We start from the raw sequence: 23,343 nt of genomic DNA, 5'->3' as shown, positions 1-23,343 counted from the left end.
TCCGAACTCCTACTCCTCATCCTCCCTTTAGGGTACAAAAAATTTTAATCGGGGCCTAGTCTGTGTTTGTACGTGTGAGATACACCGTTTTTTATCCTTTTTTCTATTCCGCTATTCAATATACACCCTTTTGGGGTAAAAAAAATTAAATTGCGGCATAGTTCGCATATTTGACTGTGAGATACACCCGTGCGATACTGTTGTTGTTTTGTTCCGCTATTCAATAAACACCTTTCTAGGGCAAGATCATAAATTACAGAAATATGAGGAGACCGTCAAATAGGGGCCGTGGCCTGAGTCGTGGTGCTGCTGGTAGAGCTCCCGTTGCAAGGAGAGGACGTGGTCAGCTACACGCACAAGTGAAACACCTTCCTCAAGTGTGAGTAGGCGACAGAACCTGCAGCAGTATTTGGTAGGGCATCATGCGCCTCTAGAAGTGATGAGGCCAGAATAAGTACAGGTGATAGTAGATTGGGTTGCTGACAGTGCCTCCAGTTCCTTCACATTGTCTGCCACCCAGTCTACTGCAGAAAGGTCAGAGTTGGCACCTGCAGCCAATGTCCAACCGTCTTTCACCTCACCCCCTTGCAAATCAGGCAAGCAGTCTGAGCCCCAAGTCATGCAGCAGTCTCTTCTTCTTTTTGATGACGCTGTCAGCAGGGTTTCCCAGGGCCATCCACCTAGCCCTGCCCCAGAAGTGGAAGAGATTGAGTGCATCGATGCCCAACTACTTATTTCTCAAGATGAGTACATGGAAGGACCATCGCAGCACGTCTCCGATGATGACGAAACGCAGGTGCCAACTGCTGCGGCATTCAGAATTGTGGAGACCGACAAGGAGGGCAGGGGTGAAGACTGGGTGGAAGATGATGTGGAGGACGATGAGGTCCTCGACCCCACATGAAATGAAGGTCATGCAGGTGACCTGAGTAGTTTGGAGGAAGAGGCGGTGGTCGCACAGAGCCACCAGCACAGCAGAAGAGGGAGCAGGGTGCAGAAGCGGAGTGGCCGTACCCTAGACACTACGCCTGCTACTGCCCAACGCAGCAAGGGAACGAGCGCACCAAAGCGAGCTCAAAGGAGTTCTCTAGCGTGGAAGTTCTTCAGAAAATGTGCTGATGACAGGACACGAGTGGTTTGCACCCTGTGCAATCAGAGCCTGAAGCGAGGCATAGACCTTCTCAACCTGAGCACAACCTGCATGATCAGGCATCTTAAGTGCAAAGCCCGAGCTGCAGTGGAGTAGACACCTTCAAAACCAAGAAAGGTCTCTGGCTCCTCCTGCTTCCTCTTCTGCTGCAGTCTCGGCCTCTCCATCCACATCTGTAGTGATACCGGCACCTGCCACCCCGCAAACAGACGATCTGTCAGCAACACCACCACCTGGGTCACCAACCATCTCCACAATGTCCCGTGGAAGCGTTCAGCTTTCCATCTCCCAAACACATCAGAGGAAGAGGAAGTACCCCCCTACCCACCCACGATCCCTGGCCCTGAATGCCAGCATTTCAAAATTCTTGGCCTTTGAAATGCTGTCATTCCGTCTGGTGGAGACGCAGAGTTTTAAAAGCCTTATGTCGGTAGCTGTCCCACAGTACGTCATGCCCAGCCGCCACTACTTTTCCAGGCAAGCCATCCCTTCCCTGCACAACCAAGTGGGGGAAAAAATCAGGTGTGCACTGCGCAACGCCATCTGTGCCAAGGTCCACCTAACCAGTAAGCATGGTCAGGGGCGTTATATCTCCCTAATGGCACACTGGGTAAATGCAGTGGCGGATGGGCCTGAGGCGGATAGCAATTTGGCGCATGTCCTTCCACCACCGAGGATTGCAGGGCGCTTCAGTTTACCTCCTGTTCCTAACTCCTCCTACTCCGCTTCCTCATCCTCTACCGCCGCCTCATCCGGTCAGCGTAACACCTTCACCACCAACTTCAGCATGGCCAGGGGTAAACGACAGCAGGCAGTTTTAAAACTTGCCTGTTTGGGGGAAAAACCACACATCGCGCAGGAGTTGTGGAGGAGCATGGAACAGCAGACAAATGAGTGGTTGCTGCCAGCGAGCCTCAAGCCTGGCCTGGTGGTGTGCGAGAACGGGCGAAAACTCATAGCAGCTCTGGGCCTAGCCGGTTTGACGCACATCCCTTGCCTGGCGCATGTGCTGAATTTGGTGGTGCAGAGGTTCCTTAAAAATTACCCCGATATGTCAGAGCTGCTGCAGAAAGTGCGGGCCGTCTGTGCGCACTTTCGGCGTTCTCACCCTGCTGCTGCTCGCCTGTCAGCGCTGCAGCGTAACTTCGGCCTTCCCGCTCACCGCCTCATATGTGACGTGCCCACAAGGTGGAACTCCACCTTGCACATGCTGGAAAGACTGTGCGAGCAGCAGCAGGCCATAGTGAAGTTTCAGCTGCAGCACGCACACGTGAGTCGCTCTGCGGAACAGCACCACTTCACCACCAATAACTGGGCCTCCATGCGAGACCTGTGTGCCTTGTTGCGCTGTTTTGAGTACTCCACCAACATGGCCAGTGGCGATGACGCCGTTGTCAGCTTAACTATCCCACTTCTATGCCTCCTTCAAAAAACGATTCGGGCGATGATGGAAGAGGATGTGGCACAGGAGGAGGAGGAGGATGAAGAGGTAACATTTCCAAGGCTTTCAGGGCAGTCATTCGCAAGTGGCTCCGAGGGTGGGTTCCTGCACCCACAAACGCCAGGGACACAATTGTCCAGCAGGGGCACAATTCTGGAGGAGGAGATGGAACCATGTTCACAGCAGGGTGGCACCCAGGCCAGCTCATGGCCATCACTGGTGCGTGGCTGGGGGGATACAGAGGACACATACGATACACCTCCCACAGAGGACAGCCTTTCGTTGCCTCTGGGCAGCCTGGCACACATGAGCGATTACATGCTGCAGTGTCTCCACAACGACCGCCGAGTTGCCCACATTCTAACTTGTGCTGATTACTGGGTGGCCACGCTGCTGGATCCCCGTTACAAGGACAACGTACCGTCCTTAATTCCCTCACTGGAGCGCGATCGCAAGATGCGCGAGTACAAGCGCACGCTGGTAGACGCGATGCTGCTGGCATTCCCACCTGACAGCGGGGCCACAGTGGAAGCACAAGGCCAAGGCAGAGGAGGAGGAAGAGGTCGCCAACGCAACCAGGGCACCGCCAGCACCTCAGAAGGCAGGGTTAGCATGGCCGAAATGTGGAAAAGCTTTGTCAGCACGCCACAACAAACAGCAGCACCAGCAGCTCATATGGAACGTCTTAGCAGGAGGCAGCATTTCAGCAACATGGTGGAGCAGTATGTGTGCACACGCCTACATGTAGTGGATGACGGGTCTGCCCCCTTCATTTTCTGGGTCTCCAAATTGGGCACATGGCCTGAGCTTGCCCTTTACACCTTGGAGGTGCTGGCGTGCCCTGCAGCCAGTGTATTATCTGAACGTGTATTTAGCACGGCTGGGGGCGTTATCACAGACAAGCGCAGCCGCCTGTCCAGAGACAATGTGGACAAGCTCACGTTCATTAAAATGAACCAGGCATGGGTCCCACAGGACTTTCTCTATCGCTCATTGACAGACGTAGTCTTCTTGATTCTCAAGAACTGGGTTATGTTGTCTCCGCAGGAGTAGGACTAGGCAGAAAGACAAAACGTTCTGGCTCCACCTTAGGGGCAGTCCCTGAGGGTATATCCTCCCTCTCTCTGCTACAGGGAATCAGTTTTTTTCTGTCTAGTCAGGAGTAAGGACCTAAGTTCCTTGCTGGGATCTTTTTGGTCCTGGCAAGATTTTTTCTTTAGAAGAAATATTTTTTTAGGTAGTTTTTTCTCCAGTGTTTTTCCTGTGAGATCTTCAAGCAAAAACGCCGGACTGGGCGACACTAGTGGTCACCCCAGCCGGCCTACGAGCGCGCGCAGACCATTGCATTGCGCTTGGTCGGCCGCGACACATTCAAGTAAGTATGCGGGGCCGGGCGACGGGCTGGATGTTGAGATCCAGTGGTTTCTGCCTACGAGCGCGTGCAGACCAGAGCTCCGCGCTGGGTCGGCCACGACGGAGTCCCATTGGAGGGACTGACCTTGCGAGTTAAAAGTCTCGCTTGGACGCCAGGAACCTGAGAGTCGAGGCGTCCGGAGTGGTCCACAACCCCCCACCCCGGTGGAGAGGGTATTGTGAAGAGAGGGTGCCTGTCGGTTTGGTATGGTGAGTAAACGTTCCCTTTTTTCTTTCCTCGTTATGAGGCAGTATGAATTATGGGCCCCTCCATACATGGTCAGTATATATCTGATACTAAAAAGTCCCCCTTGTAAATACAGCATGTGTTTGTGGGAAGTGGACTTGGTTTGAGAGCTAACACTCTACCCAGCAGACTGTAGCATTACAGCAGACATAGGAGGTATAATCCTACCTTATTTGTAGTGTATCTCCTGTAGATCAATCAATCGCCACTCAGCAGAGATGCAGGTGGATGTGCTGGGAAAAACTATTTCGGCGGTCCGCCGCCATTTTGCCGTAGACCAGGTGCATGCATGTCCTCAGGTCACGCCGGCCGCCATGTTTTTGGAGTCTAATGTCTCCTGTATGGGGGCGGCCATGTTTCATGAGCCCAGCTACCTCGTGGAGAGCTGGGAACGCCGGAAGGCGTACACAGGGGGCGGAGCCACGTCCTTCTACCCGGGAAAAAGCAACAGCTCCTTCCAGTCTGTAAAAGACAGACGCTGACTGCAGTTGGTTGGAAACTTCACTGCATCGGTTGGTGAGCCTTGGGGGTCCCTCTCTCTCTCTGTGGGATCGAGAAGCAGGTACTCTGAGGGGCGCTATTGCGCTAGGGGGAGACACATAAAAAAAAAAAAAAAAGAGGTATTTTTTATTTGAAAAAAAAAAAAGTTTTTTTGTGTTTTCTGGCAAAGGTGTCCTGTATTAACATGGATCCTGCCACTCATGTATCTCCTCCGGATCCCCTCGAGGGGTCTGCGGGATCCTCCAGCACCCCACTGACGATTGAATCATTGTCCGCTATTATGGAAACTTTTGTGTCCCGGGTGGAAGTGGCTTGTCAGGGACAGGGCGCAAGTAAGCGACCCCGCCTAACCCCTTATTATCTGAAACCTCGGATTCAGACTCTGAGCCTATTTCTGCAGTTGCAGGTACTTCATCTGGGATTGGTGTCTCGGGTACTGTCTCTTCAGACAGTGAGGAGGATGTTTCGGCATCAGCCATAGCCCGAGAGGAAGCGTTGGTAAACGCACTCATTGTATCTGTTCAAGAAACCTTAAGATTACAGGGTATTCCGTCAGAAATAGCTGAAACTGAAATCCCTTTTGGGACTAAAAAACGCATCAAAGTGGCGAAGGTTTTTCCATTGCCCAAATGTTTTGGCAATCCAATCAAAGAAGAATGGAGTCTGCCAAAACGCATTTCTACTATTTCTAAACGCATTAACAGGCGTTATCCGTTTGAGGATTCACCAATTGCTAGATTGAATAAAGCCACGGTTATTCCTCTAGAAGACGCTCCGTCTTTTAAAGATCCAGTGGATCGCAAGATAGAAGCTATGTCTCGCACCATGTTTACCTTGATTGGATCAGCTTTCAGACCAATAATTGCTATTGGTCTGGTTTCGCAGGCTGTAACTGTATGGACCAAGTGGTTACGCCGGGACCTAGAAGAGGTCCCTCAGGCGGTATCAGATTAGTTGGAACAAATGATACAGGGGTTACAGTTTGTGTGTGATGCGGCGTTAGACGCCACTTCATTATTGGCGCGAGCATCTGTCTCAGCGGTGGTTCTCAGGCGTACACTGTGGCTAAAAGGTTGGTTAGCCGACCAAGGTTCCAAAAAAGCATTGGCTAATATCCCCTTTTTAGGAGAGCGTCTATTTGGAGCCAACTTAGATGAGATCATTAGGATCTCACGGGTGGAAAGAGCACCTTTTTACCGCAAAATTTTAAAGGTAAAGGAACTCGTCAAAGACGAGGGCCTTCTTTTTCTGCTCACAAGAGGTTTTTTTCGTCCCGCGGGTGAAAAAATTAAGTCCTCCAAAGCTCCTGCAGGAGGCGTCAGGGGTCGTTGGTCGGGCAAGCAAAAGCCCGCCCCCTCTAGACCTGAAGATAAACCGTCCAAAGCCTGAAGGTGCGCCCCCACCCATAACTGGGGTGGGGGGACGTCTTCGCCGGTTCCCGGATCCATGGCTTTCCAGAATCCCGGACAGATGGGTTTGCGAAGTCATAAGGTCAGGGTACAAGATCGAGTTTCGATCTCTTCCACCGGCGCGATTCTTCCCTTCCAATAGCCGACTATCCCCGGATCGTTTAGACGATCTGCGGAGAGCAGTCACAGATTTACTACAACAAGGAGTGGTAGTCCACGTTCCTTGGACAGAACGGTTTCAAGGGTTTTATTCAAACCTATTTACAATACCCAGGAAAGAGGGCAAAGTGCGTCCAATTCTGGACTTAAGGGCACTCAATTCTTTTGTCAACATAAGAAGATTCAGAATGGAGTCCATTCGCACAGTAGCAGCCTTTCTGCATCCAGGGGATGTCCTAGCGTCCATAGACATCAAGGACGCATATCTTCACATTCCCATTTTCGCAGGACATCAGCGGTTTCTACGCTTTTCCGTAGAAGAGAACCACTATCAGTTTGTGGCGTTAGCTTTCGGTCTCGCCACGGCTCCGCGGGTCTTCACGAAGGTGTTGGCCCCAATGTTGGCACTTCTGCGCCAAAGAGGCATATCGATCCTTGGTTACCTAGACGATCTTCTGCTTCATGCAGAGTCTCCTCAGACATTGCTACAAAACATAGAAATTACTATGATTTCTTTACAGGAATTCGGGTGGCTGGTGAACCAGCAAAAGTCATTTCTGGTTCCCACCCAGAGGCTCGAATATCTGGGTCTAATTTTAGACACAGTCAGGACAAGAGTTTTTTCTTCCGGTAGGGAAACTCCGAAAGATTCAATCAGCAGTCCAGTTGTTACTATCCAACAGCTGGTCTTCCCTTCGGACTTGCATGAGGGTTCTGGGGTTGATGGTGGCTTCCTTCGAAGCAGTCCCATTTGCCCAGTCCCATACCCGAATTCTTCAGCAAGAGATTCTTCTCAGATGGAATCGGAATCCGGAATCCCTGGACAATCAGATCCGATTGAGCAAACAGACCAGAGAGTCTCTGGTCTGGTGGCTTCGGTCTCCGATGCTCAGCCAGGGAAAGTCATTTCTGCCAATATATTGGACGACAGTGACCACGGATGCCAGTCTATCCGGATGGGGAGGAATTCTCGGTCAGTTATCTGTCCAGGGACTTTGGTCCCCGGAAGAATCCAGGTTACCGATTAATGTATTGGAACTGAGAGCGATCAGACTTTGTCTGATTCACTGGACCGAGCAGCTCCAGGGCAGCCCGGTTCGGATCCAGTCGGACAACGCCACGGCCGTGGCTTATGTCAATCACCAGGGGGGCACCAAGAGTGTCCGAGCGGCCAAAGAAGTGGCTTGCATTCTTCGCTGGGCGGAACGATTTGTTCCAGCAATCTCTGCGGTGTTCATTCCGGGGGTGGAGAATTGGCAGGCAGATTATCTCAGCCGTCAGACTCTGGATCAGGGGGAATGGTCCCTCCATCCAGACGTTTTCCACCAGTTGTGCCTACGATGGGGCACCCCGGATATGGATCTGTTGGCATCTCGATTCAACAGGAAAGTTCAGAGATTCGTGGCTCGCTCCCGCGATCCTCTAGCAGAAACCGCAGACGCAATGATCGCCCCGTGGGGGCAATACCAGCTAATGTATGCCTTCCCTCCTCTTGGGTTACTGCCAAGACTTCTTCGCAGGATAGAGGAGGAAGGAATTCCAGTGATCCTGGCAGCTCCGGACTGGCCTCGTCGAGCTTGTTACGCCGACGTGGTCAGACTGGTGGCGGACGTCCCGTGGAGACTTCCTCTCAGGGAGGATCTACTGTCTCAGGGACCGATCTTCCATCCTGCTTTACGATCGCTGGTTTTAAACGGCCTGGTTATTGAGACCCAGGTGCTGAAGGACAAGGGATTGTCAGCTTCAGTTATTCCTACTCTAGTTAAAACAAGGAAAGCGACTTCCAGAAAGATTATCATCGTACATGGAAGTCTTATATTGTGTGGTGTGAATCCCTTGGGTTCCATCTACATCTTTATTCGGTAGTCCGAATATTGGCTTTCTGCAACAGGGAGTTGAGCAGAAGCTGGCTTTGAGTGTTATCAAGGGTCTGGTTTCAGCATTTGCTATCTTCTTTCAGAAGCTTTGTCTACTCATTCCTTGGTGCGGAATTTCATCCAGGGGGTGCGACACCTGGCTCTGCCAGTGCACGCGCCGTTACCATCCTGGGATCTTAATTTGGTGCTGTCGGTTCTTCAGACGCCTCCCTTTGAAAATATCAGGGAGATTCCCTTGCTTACTTTATCCCAGAAGGTGGTCTTCTTGGTGGCTATCACTTCTGCACGCAGGGTGTCAGAACTGGCTGCATTATCCTGTTGTTCCCCAGATCTGGTGGTTCATAGGGATAAGGTTGTTCTTCATCCGAATCCATCCTTCCTTCTAAGGTGGTTTCAAAGTTTCATTGAATAAGGACAGTGTATTGTCCTTCCTATGTCCTTAGCCCAATCATCCTCGAGAATTTGCATGGCATTCCTTGGATGTAGTTCGGGCGATCAGGATATACTTGAATACTACGGATTCAATTTGTAAGACGGATTCACTGTTTGTGATCACGGATGGCCCTAAGAAGGGGTTGCCTGTTCTGCTGCGACCATCTTTAGATGGATCAGACAGACGGTGGTATAGGCTTATTTTATCTAAGGGTCGGGATCCCCCGTTCCCTGTTAAGGCGCATTCTACTCGGGCGCTTAGAGTTTCCTGGACCTTCCGCCATCAGGCGTCAGTGGTTCAGGTTTTCAAGGCGACTGTTTAGTAGTCGGTTCATACCTTTACAATATTGTATAAGGTTTATGTGATGGCATCGTCAGATGCCTCTTCTGGCTGCAAGGTTCCTGCAGGCCACTGTTTGAGGAGACTGTTGGTCTACCTCGAGGATTTGTGGGGTAGGTCTCATCTGTTTACTCGATGAGTCCTTTGATACTTCTGGTTGGCTCCGGTTGGGCCTTCTAGATTGGATTTTGATTCTGTCAATCCCACCCCTCATTTTGTGGCACTGCTTCTGGATGTCCCAGCTCTTGAGAATCAAGAAGACTACGTCTGTCAATGAGCGATAGAGAAAAATGGATTTTTGTAAGATCTTACCGTAAAATCCTTTTCTCTTAAGCTCATTGACAGACGTAGTACCCGCCCCTCTATCATTGAGTTGGGTTGGGTTAAATTCTCTGTTACTGCTTTAGAACAGAACTGATTCCCTGTAGCAGAGAGAGGGAGGATATACCCTCAGGGACTGCCCCTAAGGTGGGGCCAGAACGTTTTGTCTTTCTGCCTAGTCCTACTCCTGCGGAGACAACATAACCCAGCTCTTGAGAATCAAGAAGACTACGTCTGTCAATGAGCTTAAGAGAAAAGGATTTTATGGTAAGATCTTACAAAAATCCATTTTTTCCGTACCTTGTGCAGAATAGAGATGGATACCGACCTTACCCAGCCATTGTTCTATTTTTGCTCTTTCTCACTCTTTTGGGGTGTACCCTCATTTAAAATGACTGAAAAAAAGCAGTGTTGGCAACCTCGTCGTCCTCCACCGCCGCTTCCACCTACACCGCCCATAGGTGTGCGCAGCCTATTGCATTAGGGTGTGCACCCCAAAGTTTAAATACACATGCATGTGTTTGCCTACATGTATATGGCCCCGGTACATTACTCTCCCTGCTGGCAAAGTGAAATAGAAGTATGTGGCACTTCTCTTATGGCAGAGCAGGTCCGAGGGAGATTTTTCCCATCTCCTCACTGGCAAACAGAGCGATAATGCTAATGTGCCCTAGGTGATTAGGGTGTGCCCAGGCACACCCGGCACACCCTGTGCGCACGCCTATGACACCGCCACATCCACCACCACCTCAACCTCCCTCCTCCTCCATATGGGCCTTGTTCTTCACAGATGAAGAACATTGTTTTATTTTTGGTTGTTTTAAGTTATTTCCCTATCCACATTTGTTTGCAGAGCACTTGCCATGCTCTTACCTACGTTTTGCTGCCATTTGCAGCACTCTAGCCCTTTCCATTGGTGTTTTAGTGCCATTTTAATGCCTGAAAGTTCGGGTCCCCATTGACTTCAATGGGGTTCGGTGTCCGGGTAAAGTTCGGAAAAAGTCCGGGACACGGACCCGGACTTTTTTTTCAAGTTCGGCCGAACCCGCCGAACACGGACATCCAGGTGTCCGCTCAACTCTAGTCAAAAGCTGTACACACAGGCCGAAAATAGGTTCCGTCTATTTTAAACCTGTGTGAACCCAGCCTTACGGCTTCTAAATTTGCAGCATTATCAGTTTTGGATTTATTTTTTCTTACCATTCAGCAATGCAATGACAACATTATGTCCCCTTATCTATTGTAAATAAAGGCATCAGCCAGCTCACTATTTGCTAACTTCTCCACCCCTCCTCCCAACCTAAGCTCCTGCCCACTGATTTGACAGGAAGAAGAAAGTCACTGACCTTGATTTTAGGCCTCATGTACACAAGGCGTTAGAAAAAACGAACTGCAAAGCCACTACCAACACTAGGAAAAAGCAGCTGTAAAAATGTGCTTTTTAGTAGCTTTTTTTCCATTGGTGTTAATGCACGTTTAGCTTTTAGTAGCGTTTCTTTGCCTCTACTCAAAATCAATGGTTGCCTATGAGAGCTGTCTTTGATGCAACTTTCAGCCCATTGATTTAAATGGAATTTGCATCCAAGTTGGATCATGATGATCCGACTTGTGGTGCAACTTGTGCTCTGAGGGATCTTGAACAGGAAAATGGGAAAAAAACTGGCGTGGGGTACCTCCAAATTTCATACCAGGCCCTTTATGTCTGGTAATGGTGCTTGAAAAGGAACCCCACAGCGAAATGAAAAAATCCCCCCAAAATCCATACCAGACCCTTATCAGAGTATGCAGGTCAGGGGAGGGGACGAGCGAGCGCCCCCCCCCCTCCTGGACCATACCACACACCCTCAACATGGCGGGTTAAGTGCTTTGGGGCGGGGGGGTCTCTGTACCCCACCCCAAAGCACTTTGTCCCCATGTCAATGGGGATAAGGGCCTCTTCCCAACAACCCTGGGTGGTGGTTGTGGGGGTCTGCGGGCAGGGGGCTTCTCCCTCCGATCTTCGCCGCTGCTGACCCGGTTCTCCTTCAATGCTGTCTCCCATGATTATGCCAGCTCCGTGTAATGACACAAGGGGTCTCCGGGTGACATCACGGGGTGGCCGCCCTCCATGACTATATAAGAAGCTGCAAAGAGCATATCTGGTATAATCAGAGGAGGAGGAGGGAGATGGTGGCAGAGAAGACCCTAAGGTACAGAAGACTGGAGGAAGATTTTTTAATAAAGGACTTCTCAAAACCATCTCTTGTCATTATTTACACTACACTGCCTTTGTTTGGGGTCAATTTGGGGGTCCCCTTGTTAAAGGACGCTTCCAGATTCTGGTAAGCCCCCTGCCCGCAGAGCCCCAGAACCACCGCTCAGGGTTGTTGGGAAGAGGCCCTTGCCCCCATCAACATGGGGACAAGGTGCTTTGGGGTGGAGGGTTCAGAGCCCCCCCTGCCCCAAAGCACCCCCCTGCCCCAAAGTACCCCCATGTTGAAGGCGTATGGTCTGGGTGTGCTAGCTCCTCCCCTCTCCTGACCTGCCGGGCTGCATGCTCGGATAAGGGTTTGGCATGGCTTTTGGATGGGAACCCCACGGCGTTTTTTTTTTTTTTTTGGGGGGGGTTCCCCTTAAAATCCATACCAGACTGAATGTTCTGGTCTTGGGGGAGGGGAGAAACCCACCTGTTTTTTGTTTTTCATTTTGCAATGGGGCTCCCTTACAAGATTTATACCAGACTCAAAGGGCCTGGTATGGAACTTTGGGGGGAATGTCATGTAAAAAAAAACACTTAACGCCGTATGTGGCGTTAAGCCGTGTTTAACAGCTTCAGATATTTTTATAGCTGTTACGGCGGTCTTCAGAACGCGCTGGCCCTGTTTTTTTTTTTTTTTTTTTTTGCAGCTTACAGCTTTAAAACGCCCGTGTGTGGGTATGAGGCCATAGAATAACATAGTGGGGCATTTTTAGGCTGAAAAAAAAAAAAGCCTGATGCTCATAGAAGCGGCTGTAAAAATGCCCTGTGTGCATAAGGACTTAAAGTAAATGAAATGAAAATAAAGGTGTTTTGTAAATAAATCATGAGATTCTGAATAGCACTAATAATGATCTTAGTGGTGCTTTAGTTTAGGAGACTTTGTGAAGACTTGCCCTCAACTTTTAGTAAGCTGATTGCAGTAATATACAGAGCTGTTTCTATTGTCAAATTTACATATCGCTAATACAATAACCCAGGGTATGAAATGCATGTTAAATTGTGAAAGCCACATTAAAACGTTTTTACGTTAAGAAACTCAAAAATATGTTCATGCTAACAAATCTCTGCTTTTTTTTTTTTTTTATTCTCATCACTAGCAGCATGTATTCTTGATTTTGCCTTAACACAAGGTTTGTTTTTTATTACCAGTTTATGATTTGCCTCAAAGGCCAAATGACATCCAGCTTTTCTATGGAAATATGCGCAAAGTCGTGCTATCTGTTGTTGGATGCACAGATTTTAACGTAGCCGAAACATCTGTTCAACCCTCTATAGGAACTGGCTTAGACAGGTAAGAAATGTCCTATGCCGCCAGCCTGTTAAATGTGATGAATAAAATCTGTGAAGTGTGAGCTAACAGGGACTGATATAATACTGTGAATTAATTAAAAATACCTTAATATACAAGCAGCCCGTCATAAATCAAATGCCTTGCCAAAACATGGAAAATGTGTATATCAGATTGACCGCGCTCTTAAATCACCAATTGTGAAAAACAGTGCTTGTAAAGTCCCACTAAGATATCTCCTTATTCCCAGACAGTAAAATGGTAGACCATCTTCTATAAGACACTCCACTCCAGAAAATCACCGGAGAGTTCAGAGCCACTCACCAGATACATTTGACCCCCATTACAGGCAGTCCAAAACAGCATGGTGATATAATCCATATAGGTCCCGGGTCTGTCAGATGAGGTACTATTTCTCAGAGTGGGAATGTGTATATGAAACTGATAGGCCTCTCATTGCCCAGTATATCAAAACGGTTTAATGATAAAGACGAAAATACACTTACAATAAAGGACCACTGATGACGTCAGACGTTGGCTGACGATACGCGTAGGGATACGGATACGCAACACATCACTTCCGCTGTTTGGGACACAGGTGGAGCACGGAACGGCGTCCTCTGCTTTTAAAAGGCTATAGAGCAAGTTCCTTTATTGTAAGTAGATTTTCTTCTTTATCGTTAAACTGTTTTTCACGATTATTGGTTATTTATGAGCGCGGTCAATCTTATATACTAGATATACATTTTCCATGTTTTGTGCCAATTATTGTATGTGTAAACAATTTGCAGGCTCAGATGATCTGTGAAGATTTGTTGCCATAATGTAACATCTAATCCAGTACCTTATATCAAGAGTTTGGTCTAAAAATCAAGAGGGTACCTTTCTGTTTAACAGGGTTGTGAGAAATTGAAGAGGAACTACATTTCCAAATATACACCCTTCCACTTTTCAGCTGTGCGGCAGTTACATCCCTCACTTGCTGCTGTTATCTTCTTTCCGGGTGCTAGGTTTTCTGCCTCTTGAATGGCAGTGGCGGATGATGTTATCCCATGCATGTGCGCGGGAGTCAGTCATTCTGGCATAGTCCGTGTGTGCCAGGACTTCATGCTGAGCTACGCATGCACACCTCCATGTACATTCAGTAGAAAACTGTGAGCAGGCATGCAAGTGTCTATTGCAGAAGATACATGCTAGTATCTTCTGCAATAGAGAGTTGCCTTCTCTGGGTTTTTGGCAAGTTTTTTTTTTTTTTTTTAGTTAAATTTTAAGCAAATAGTCTTCTCTATTCATTGACGGACACAGTCTTCTTATCGTAATATTAGTAGGGTTATGCTGCCACCTACAGCAGTAGGACACTAGGCAGAAAAACGTTCTGGCAATGCTTATGGGCAGTCCCAGAGGGTATACCATCTCTCTCCCTGCTACTGGATGTCTTTTTTTTTTTCTGCCTAGTCAGGAGTAAGGACCTAGTTCCTTGCAGGCATCTCTGGTCCTGGCAAAGCTTTTTTTCTACATAGGTTTTTTTTTTTTTTAGTTAGCCTTTTCTCCTGATTTTTTTTCCTGTGAGATCTACAAGCAAATATGCTGGATCTGGGCGACGGGCTGGATGTATAGATCCAATGATCACCCCAGCCGGCCAACGAGTGCGCGCAGACCTTGGCTCCGTGCTGGGTTGGCCGCAACATAGTCCCTCTGGACGGGGACTGGACCTGCGAGTTAAACGTCTCGCCAGGTCGCATATGACTGGTTCTAAGCTCGAGTCGCAACGTTCCTATTTGGCCGACAGCCCCCCCCCCCAATTCGACAGAGAGGGTTTTTAGTCAGGAGATGGCGCCGCCTGTTCCGGTATGGTGAGTAAATGTTCCTCCCTCTTACCTTGGCGGATTTTGGGGTGGACGCGGGCCCCTCCCTGGGGCGGTTGGACCCTCACAATCCCGGGTTCCCCTCTGTCCAGTCATGCACCCCTGCCTACCTGCCCCCCCCCCCATTCACTACTGGGGATGTTGGGACATTAATAACTACTACACGGTGGCTGAGTCTGAGCTTCAGGCCACGGGGGGGTGCGCCGCCAGTGACTGACGAACTAATGTGTGGGGGTTTCTACCTGTCACTCCAGGGCCCACCTACCAATGAATCCGTTCAGTAGGCTGGGGGCGCCCCCCTGAGGGTCGCCAGTAGCTCCGCATGCCGCACGGGGCCGCCATTTTCTTGTAGCCACATGTGCTCTGCATGCAGAGGCAGCCATTTTGGTTCACCCGGCACCATTTTTAGGTGGATTTCTCCTAGGAATCACTGAATGGGACTTCCTGGAGGCGTTTTTGTGGGTGGTCCCTATACCCTGGTACTGATCTCCCAGATCTTTCTTTTGGGATCGTGATTGCTGCTGACTCGTGTGTGCAAATGTTATGGGCCTCCTGGTGCATCTTTACTGTAGGGTGGTGAGTCTGGGGGGGTCTCTCTCTCTGCTGGGGGTCTTCAGTGTGCGCTGCCTGTCCTCTTAAGGGCGCTGTAGCCGTGATGATTTTTTTTTTTTTTTTTTTTACTTTTTTCAATTTTTTGCTGACGGGTTCCCCTGGTGCAACATGGACCCTGCAAAACAGGTGTCCCCACCTGACCCCCCTCTCGGAGGCCACAGGGCCCTCTGGATCCCAGCTGTCTATAGATGCACTTTCTGCAGTCTTGGAATAGTTTGTGTCCCGGGTGGAGGTGGCCTTTAAAGGGTGACGGCTGAAGGCTAAGAACACCCTCCGCCTACCCCTGCCTCATCTGATGTCTCAGATTCTGAGTCTGACTCAGCCACCGCAGACGCGGGTCTCCCTGCTGGGCCTTCTACCTCGCGCCCTGTTTCCTCCGATAGTGAGGATTACATTTCTACCTCCACTGCGGCGCAAGATAAGGCGTTAATGGACGCACTGGTTGTATCTGTGCGTGACACCCTAAAAATGGAGGCCGCAGCTGTGCAGGTTACGTTTGGCACTCACAAGCCATCCAGAGCGGCAAAGGTTTTTCCTTTTCCTGCGTATTTTGACAGCATGCTCAAAAAAGAATGGGACTGCCCAAAGTGTTCCCCTGGGGTGCCTAAGCAGATTGCTAGATGCTACCCTTTTGAGGAGTCCCTGATTAAGAAGTGGACTGTGCCACCTACAATGGACCCTCCGGTCTCAAGATTGAATAAAGCTACCATGATTCCAGTGGAGGATTCTCCGGCCTTCAAGGATCCGGCAGATAGAAAGACTGAGTCTGTGACCCGCAATATGTACTCCCTGGTGGAATCTGCACTAAGACTGGTGTTTACGGTTGCCCTTGTCTCGCAAGCATTGACTGAATGGGCTAATTTACTAGGCCCTGACCTGGAGGGGAGACAAGTTCCCCCTGCCTTTGCGAAGCTGTTGGACCAATTGGTACAGGGGCTGCAATTTGTTTGCCATGCTAGATAGTGCTTCCATTTTGGGCTGTCGGTTTCGGCAGTGGTCTTCCGGCGTATACTTTGGCTAAAGCGCTGGTTCTGCAGATCAGACGTCAAAGAAGGCCTTAACTGATGTACCTTTTCAAGGAGATCGCCTCTTTGGGGCTACCCTTGATGACATTATCAAAGGTCTCACATGTGGGGGAAAGAGTACCTCTCTCCCTCAGACTAACCAGGGTAAGGACCCTCGTCGCAGACGGGGTCCCTCCTTTTCAGCACAGTTTTTTCGTCCCTCAGGGTCGGTCGAGAAGGCAAAGTCCTTCAAGGGTTCCAAGCGACCCTGGTCTGGCAAACAAAAATCTAGTTTCTCCAGACCTGAGGACAAGGCCACTTGGTCCTGAAGGTGCGCCCTCACCCGTATCTGGGGTGGGGGGACGTCTTTGCTGGTGAGGTTCTTCCCTTCCAATGTGCGACTGTCCTGGATCGCTTACAGGCTTTCTGGGGCAGTTCAGGACCTGGTACAACAGGGAGCAATAGTTCCGGTTCCGTGTGCGGAACGTTTTCAGGGGTTTTATTAAAACCGGTTTATGGTCCCCAGGAAGGAAGGCAAGGTGAGTCCAATCCTGGACCTGAAGGCACTGAATTGCTTAGTGCGAGTTCGAAAATTCAAGATGGAATCCGTTCACACGGTGGTGGCATCCCTACACCAGGGGGATTTCTTGGCCTCCATAGACATCAAAGATGCCTACCTTCACATCCTGATATCTGAAGGACATCAACGGTTTCTCCACTTTGCCGTGGGAGAGGATCACTATCAGTTTGTGGCGTTAACTTTTGGTCTCTCCTCTGCTCCTCGGGTCTTCACAAAACTGTTTGCTCCAGTCCTAGCGTTGTTACACTAGCAGGGGATATCGGTCTTGGGTTTCCTGGATGATCTGCTTCTCCATGTAGAGTCTCCCAAGGTGCTGGTGACAAACTTGGAGATCACCATGAGAACTCTGGAGGAGTTCAGGTGGATTCTGAACCTTCAGAAGTCATCCCTGGTTCCTTCCATTAGACTGGACTATCTGGGCCTGAATTTGGTTTCATCCTCAGCCAGGGTGTATCTTGCTCCAGAAAAACTTCAAAAGCGCCAGAAAAACGTCAAAAGCTCCAGATTGCGATTAAGCTATTGTTGTCCAGCAAATGGTCGTCCCTTCGGACTTGTTTGAGAGTTCTGGGACTGATGGTGTCGTCCTTCAAGGCGGTCCCTTTCACTCAATTCCACACGAGAATCCTCCAGAAGGAAACCTTTCTCAAATGGAACAAAGATCCAAATTCCCTGGACAACCAGATCCAGCTGAGCAAGGGGACCAAGGGGTCCCTGATATGGTGGCTTCGGTCCCCAGTGCTCAAACAAGAAAAATCCTTCCTCCCCCCTATATTGGACAATGATCACCACGGATGCCAGTCTTTCTGGGTGGGGAGGTGTTCTAGGCAAACTTTCTTCTCAAGGGGTCTGTTCCCTGGAGGAATCCAGGTTACCGATCAGTGTTATGGAGCTGAGAGCGATCAGGCTTTGCCTAAGTCCACTGGACGGAGTATCTTCAAGGCTGTCCAGTGTGCATCCAATCAGACAATGCCACGGCTGCGTCTTATGTCAGTCACCAAGGGGGCACCAGGAGTGTCCTTGCGGTCTTAGAGGTGGCAAGCATTCCAGTAGTGGAAAATAGGCAGGCAGATTACCTCAGTCGGCAGACCCTTGGATAAAGGAGAATGGTCTTTCCATCCCGAGGTGTTCCAGCAGTTGTGCCTTCGTTGGGGCACTCCAGAAGTAGATCTATTGGCGTCTCGGATCAACAGGAAGGGTCAGAGGTTTGTGGCTCGATCTCCGGACCCTCTGGAAGACACCACAGATGCGCTGGTGGCTCCATGGGGTCAGTATCGGCTAATGTATGCTTTTCCCCCTCTCAAGTTGCTTCCAAGACTTCTTCGCAGGATCGAGGCGGAAGGGATACCAGTCATCCTTGTGGCTCTGGACTGGCCTCGCCAAGCTTGGTATACCGACCTGGTCAGGCTACTCGCAGACATTCCTTGGAGACTTTCTCTCAGGGAGGATCTACTGTCTCAAGGGCTGATCTTCCATCCTGCTTTACAGTCGCTGGCTTTGACGGCTTGGCTGTTGAAAGCCAGGTGCTGAGGGACAGGGGATTGTCTGCTTCAGTGATTCCCACTCTGCTTAAAGCAAGTGAAGCGACTTCTAGAAAGATTTATCATCATTGTATATTGCGTGGTGCAAGTCCATTGGGGTCCCCCCCTCGTTCTTAATTGGTTGCTCGGATCTTGGCCTTCCTTCAATGGGGAGTTGATCAAAAATTGGCCTCGAGTACTATCAAGGGTCTCGGCCTTGGCAATTTTCTTCCAGAGGCCGCTAGCCACCCATTCGCTGGTGCGTAACTTTATCCAGGGGGGTGCGACACTTGGCACCTGCGGTGCGACCCCCGTTGTCACCTTGGGACCTTAAAAATCAGTGTGAAGTCCAGTGCTTGATAAATACTTAGAGAGTCCATTATTTGTAGTCTTTGTAATTCCTTGTATAGTGGTTTACAGCACAAATCAACCATATGATTGTCTAGTCACGGTATTCTTTGATATTCCCCCACTAAAATATTTCGGGAAATTACCCTGCTTACCTTATCCCAGAAGGGGGCTTTTTTGGTGGCTGCGTTGCCTGTCGTTCTCCCTATCTGGTGGTTCACAGGGATAAAGTGGTGCTTCGCCCAGATCCGTCCTTCCTTCTGAAGGTGGTTTCCAGTTTCCACTTAAATGAGGACATTGTGTTAAAATGGGGGGGGGGGGGGGGGGTACCGCGCTTCAGGGATAATTATTAAATAAATCAATATTCAGATGGTGTGTAAACAGATTACAAAATCAGCAAACTAGTGTGTGAATTATAGGTCCAAAAATTTAAATATAAATAGTGCCAGATCATAAATATTTAGTTGTAATACTAATAATCCAAAAAAATTCTGATCAGTAATGGGTGCTTATGGTGATATTATTAAAATTCCGTGATAAATGTGATACACTAAAGTGCTCTGTGCCAATCATTAAAGTGTCACAATCTAATACCAATATGAATCCATAAATAAATATTATCATAAATTTCATATAAAGTGTTCAAGTGTCTCAACAAAAATACATAAAAGCTTCCTCTTCTGTGGGTTAAATTGAACTTCCTTCCACCTTTAGCCCCGGTTCACACTTCTGCGTGTGCGGGGTTCGCATGTAATGTCGGAGCGCACTGCTCCGACATTACATGCGATCAGCTGTGCGGTGCGAGTTTAGCCATACAGTTTGTATGGCTAAATTCGCATCGCACCCGCAGCAAACACGCACAGGAGGCATTTTTGCTGCCGCATCAGGATCGGATCGCACAACGGTTCACACTTGTGCGATCCGATCCTGTGCGAACTGCACGATCGCACTGCGATATGCGATCAAACTGGGGGTGTCGTTAAGATTACATTGACACCCCCAGCGGATCGCATATGGCAGTGTGAACTGCCGGGGGTGCGTGTGCGATGCGGGAACAGGCTGCGAATTCGCAGCCTTCCCGCATCGCATCAGTGTGAACCGAGCCTTACACCTGATAATACGTGATCTTCAGTGCTTATCACTTCTAGGTGTGCTAACCGCTCACCCAAATGCTTATTGCAATGCGCCTTAAGACCATTAATAGATCCACTCCTTTAGCCTTTCTTCTCCTAGGAGTCTATGGATCCAGTTTGGGGTGGTATATACTGGTATATCCCTCTCTCCCGTGGTCTGCCTCAGGCTAGTGGTCCAATGCTTCCTCGTATCTCAAAGTAATAAGGGCTCGCATAGTGTAGTATTTCACAAAATTTTATAGAAAAAAACAAGTAGTAACTCAGTTTAAAATGTTTTCGGCTTGTAAGCCGCGGAACTTTCTCCTCCTTGTCCCGTAACGTCATTTCCGGTGCTCGGTCTGCCCTACGCGTTACGTCACGTTATCACGTGACTTCTTCAGGGAATAATTTGCATACCGTAGTGACGTACTCTTATAGTGTTGGAGCCGGAAATACATCTGACACCATTTTCAAAGGATTATGTGAATAGAGAACGTCTTTCTCTATCCGGATGTGCCGAAATTGCCATTTTTAGGTATCTTAGTGTGGGGTCTAATGTAATTAATTAAAATAAAACGATATTCCGGATATGCCGAAAACGGCATATTTTAATATCACACTATGAAAATAAATATATTTAGACTAGAAATCACTAGTTTATATGTATTATCAGAGATAAATGGTGAATAAAATTTGTTTTAAAATAAAATTTAAATTAATATTAAATATAATTATGTTCATTCTACACCGGAAGTGAGGTTTCGGACAAATTAAAACATAATTATAGCACTCAGATTACAGAACCCAGATTATTTATCCATTAAAATACTTGTATATGTATAAAATAGCTTCAATAATATATTTATTTAAATAAATTCCTAATAAATGAAACTCATATATGACATATTAACCACTTGCCGACCGCTGCAAGTACATATACTGCAGCGGTCAGCCCCTCACAGGCTAGTGATGTACCCATACGTCACTTTGCCTCTGGGGAGCGAGCACCGCCGGAGGCGCGCTGCCGCGCGGTCACGGACCCCCCCACGCGCGTGTGACCGGCGGACCCGATGTCCTCCGGTCACTCGGCGATTGTCGGTGGAGAGGGAGAAAGGCAGGCGGCTAGTGTAAATAAGCCGCCTGTCATTCTCTCCTGTGTAGAAACAATGATCATACGGTTCTACTATGTAGGACCGTTGATCATTGTTCCTACAGCTCAAGCCACAGCCAATCACAGTTAGAATCACGCCCCTAGGGACACACACAGCCCCTCCCTCTCAAATAAAGTTAACCCCTTCACTGCCAGTGTAATTTTACAGTAACAGTGCAAATGTATAGCACTGATTACTGTAGAAATGTCACTGGTAACCCCAAGTGTGTCAAAAATGTCAGTCAAGGGTCCGATCTGTCCGCCGCAATGTCGCAGTACTGCAAAAAAAATTACGCGTTAAAAAAAAAAACAAAAATGACAAAAATCTTTCCCTTTGTTAGTAAACGCGATAACTTTTGCGCAAACCAATCAAAATACGCTTTTTGCGATTTTTTTTTTTTTTTTTTGTTACCAAATATATGTAGCATAAAACAAATTGGCCGAAAATGTTAAATTTTGATTTTTGCATTTTGTTTTTGGGGAATTTCATGTAAAAAAATTTGAAAAATATTGTTATTTTTGCAAAATTGACGCTCTTTTTTTGTTTATAGCGCGTGATCAAAAAATCGCACAGGTGATCAAATACCACCAAAAGAAAGCTCTGTTTGTGGGAAAAAAAGACGTCAAATTCGTTTAGGTACAGCGTCGCACGACCGCACAATTGTCCGTTAAAGTCACGCAGTGCCGAATCTTAAAATACCCCCTAGTCAGGAAGGGGTAAAATCTTCCAGGGCTTAAGTGGTTAAATACATTATGATCTATTTCTTTCATAATATGGATCCATATGATACCTATATCTTGATGATTATTCTAGATAACTAATTAGAAGATGATACTATGAATTCTATAATTACTTAAAAGGTGCGTATTTAGGGGTTATCGGACTAGATAAATTAATTTACTGTAGATACACTTTCCAAAAGGGAATAAATAACCATTCTATTATTATTATAATTAATGCATACATGCTTCTAAATAGGGGTAAAAGTGTACAGATAATTTATACATGATTGAGATCTTAAAATTAATACTAAAATTAACCAATTATTAATAATAAAAAATGTTTAATATTATTAAAAATACTAAGATGATTGACGGGGCTGGGAGATTAAGATACATTTAACCAGGAATATATGAGATATAAGATTCATCCATTAAAATTAATTAAAAATTACTTATAAAACAATTGAGATCAAGCTCAATGTTTAATCCATTTGGCGTGAGGGAATTCATTTTGTGGATCCAGTATGATTCATGTTGGCTCAGAGTACGGATTTTGTGGCTACCCCTCCAGTGTCTTTTATATGGTTCAATGGCCCATAACTTTAACTGGGAGGGGTCTCTCTGATGGCATTGATCAAAATGTCTTGACACGCTGTTTATATCATAGCCTTTTTTTTTATTCTTTATATGTTCTTTAATTCTGATCCTTAAAAGTCTTTTTGTCCTACTGATATATTGTAATCCACAATTACATTCTAGACCATACGCGACTCCTTCAGTGTTGCAGCTGATAAAGTCTTTAATCTTGTGTTGAATTGTTGCTATTTGATCTGAATTCAAAAACTTTTTCTTTTGGGTATTTAGTTTTTAAACATTAATTAATAGCATCTCTTGCATGGAAAAAAGCCTTTACCTGTAAAAAATGTAAAATTGTTTTTAGGCGGATCTATTACCATTTTTACAATCCTATTTCTTATTGTAGGGGCTCTTCTGTATATAAAAATTGGTTTCTCTGGTAGATTGTTTGTTTTTTAATGTTTATACATTTTTAACATTTCCCAATGTTTCCGGATTATTTTTTCTACTTTTTTGTGTTGCATATTGTAGTCCAAAATAATCGTAAGTTTATCCATATATTTGTTGTCCAGATTTTTCTTATCCTTTATTAAGGCCTCTCTTTGAGTCTGCTTAACCTAATAGTTACATAGTAGGTGAGGTTGAATAAAGACAATAGTCCATCCAGTTCAACCTGTGTAGGTGTGTGTTGCCATAATCATCTCTCATACCCCTGAATGTTGTTCTTCCTGAGATGTGCGTCTAAGAGTCTTTTGAAAGCCACCATACTTCCCGCAGAAACCACCTCTTGTGGTAGAGAATTTCACAATCTTGTAGCCCTAACAATAAAGAACCCCCCAGGTTAAAACGCTTCTCCTCTAATCGCATTGTATGCCCTCGAGTCCTCATGCAATCCTTTCGACTGAATAGCTTTTTTTCTATGCGGAGATCACCATTGAGATATTTATAAATTGCTATCATGTCCCCTCTAAGGCGTCTCTTCTCCAGGGAGAATAAATCAAGCGATTGCAGACACTCTTCATATTTAAGGTCCTCCAAT

General features: G+C 47.5%; 1 protein-coding gene across 1 annotated transcript in view; it reads left to right on the top strand.

Moving 5' to 3' along the window:
* The window catches only part of CEP192 (centrosomal protein 192), a 506,433-nt gene that overhangs the window by 434,152 nt on the left and 48,938 nt on the right, over positions 1 to 23,343 (top strand). Inside the window, exon 37 of the mRNA XM_082258491.1 lies at positions 12,679 to 12,820. Within this exon, the coding sequence (XP_082114617.1) occupies positions 12,679 to 12,820 (142 nt within the window). The remainder of the gene's footprint in view (positions 1 to 12,678; positions 12,821 to 23,343) is intronic.

This window comes from Pelophylax lessonae (genome assembly GCF_965119305.1).
Source record: "Pelophylax lessonae genome assembly, chromosome: 5".
NCBI classification, from domain to species: Eukaryota; Metazoa; Chordata; class Amphibia; order Anura; family Ranidae; genus Pelophylax; species Pelophylax lessonae.
Note: the sequence above shows the minus strand (reverse complement) of the source record. Positions and strands in the feature narration are given on the sequence as shown.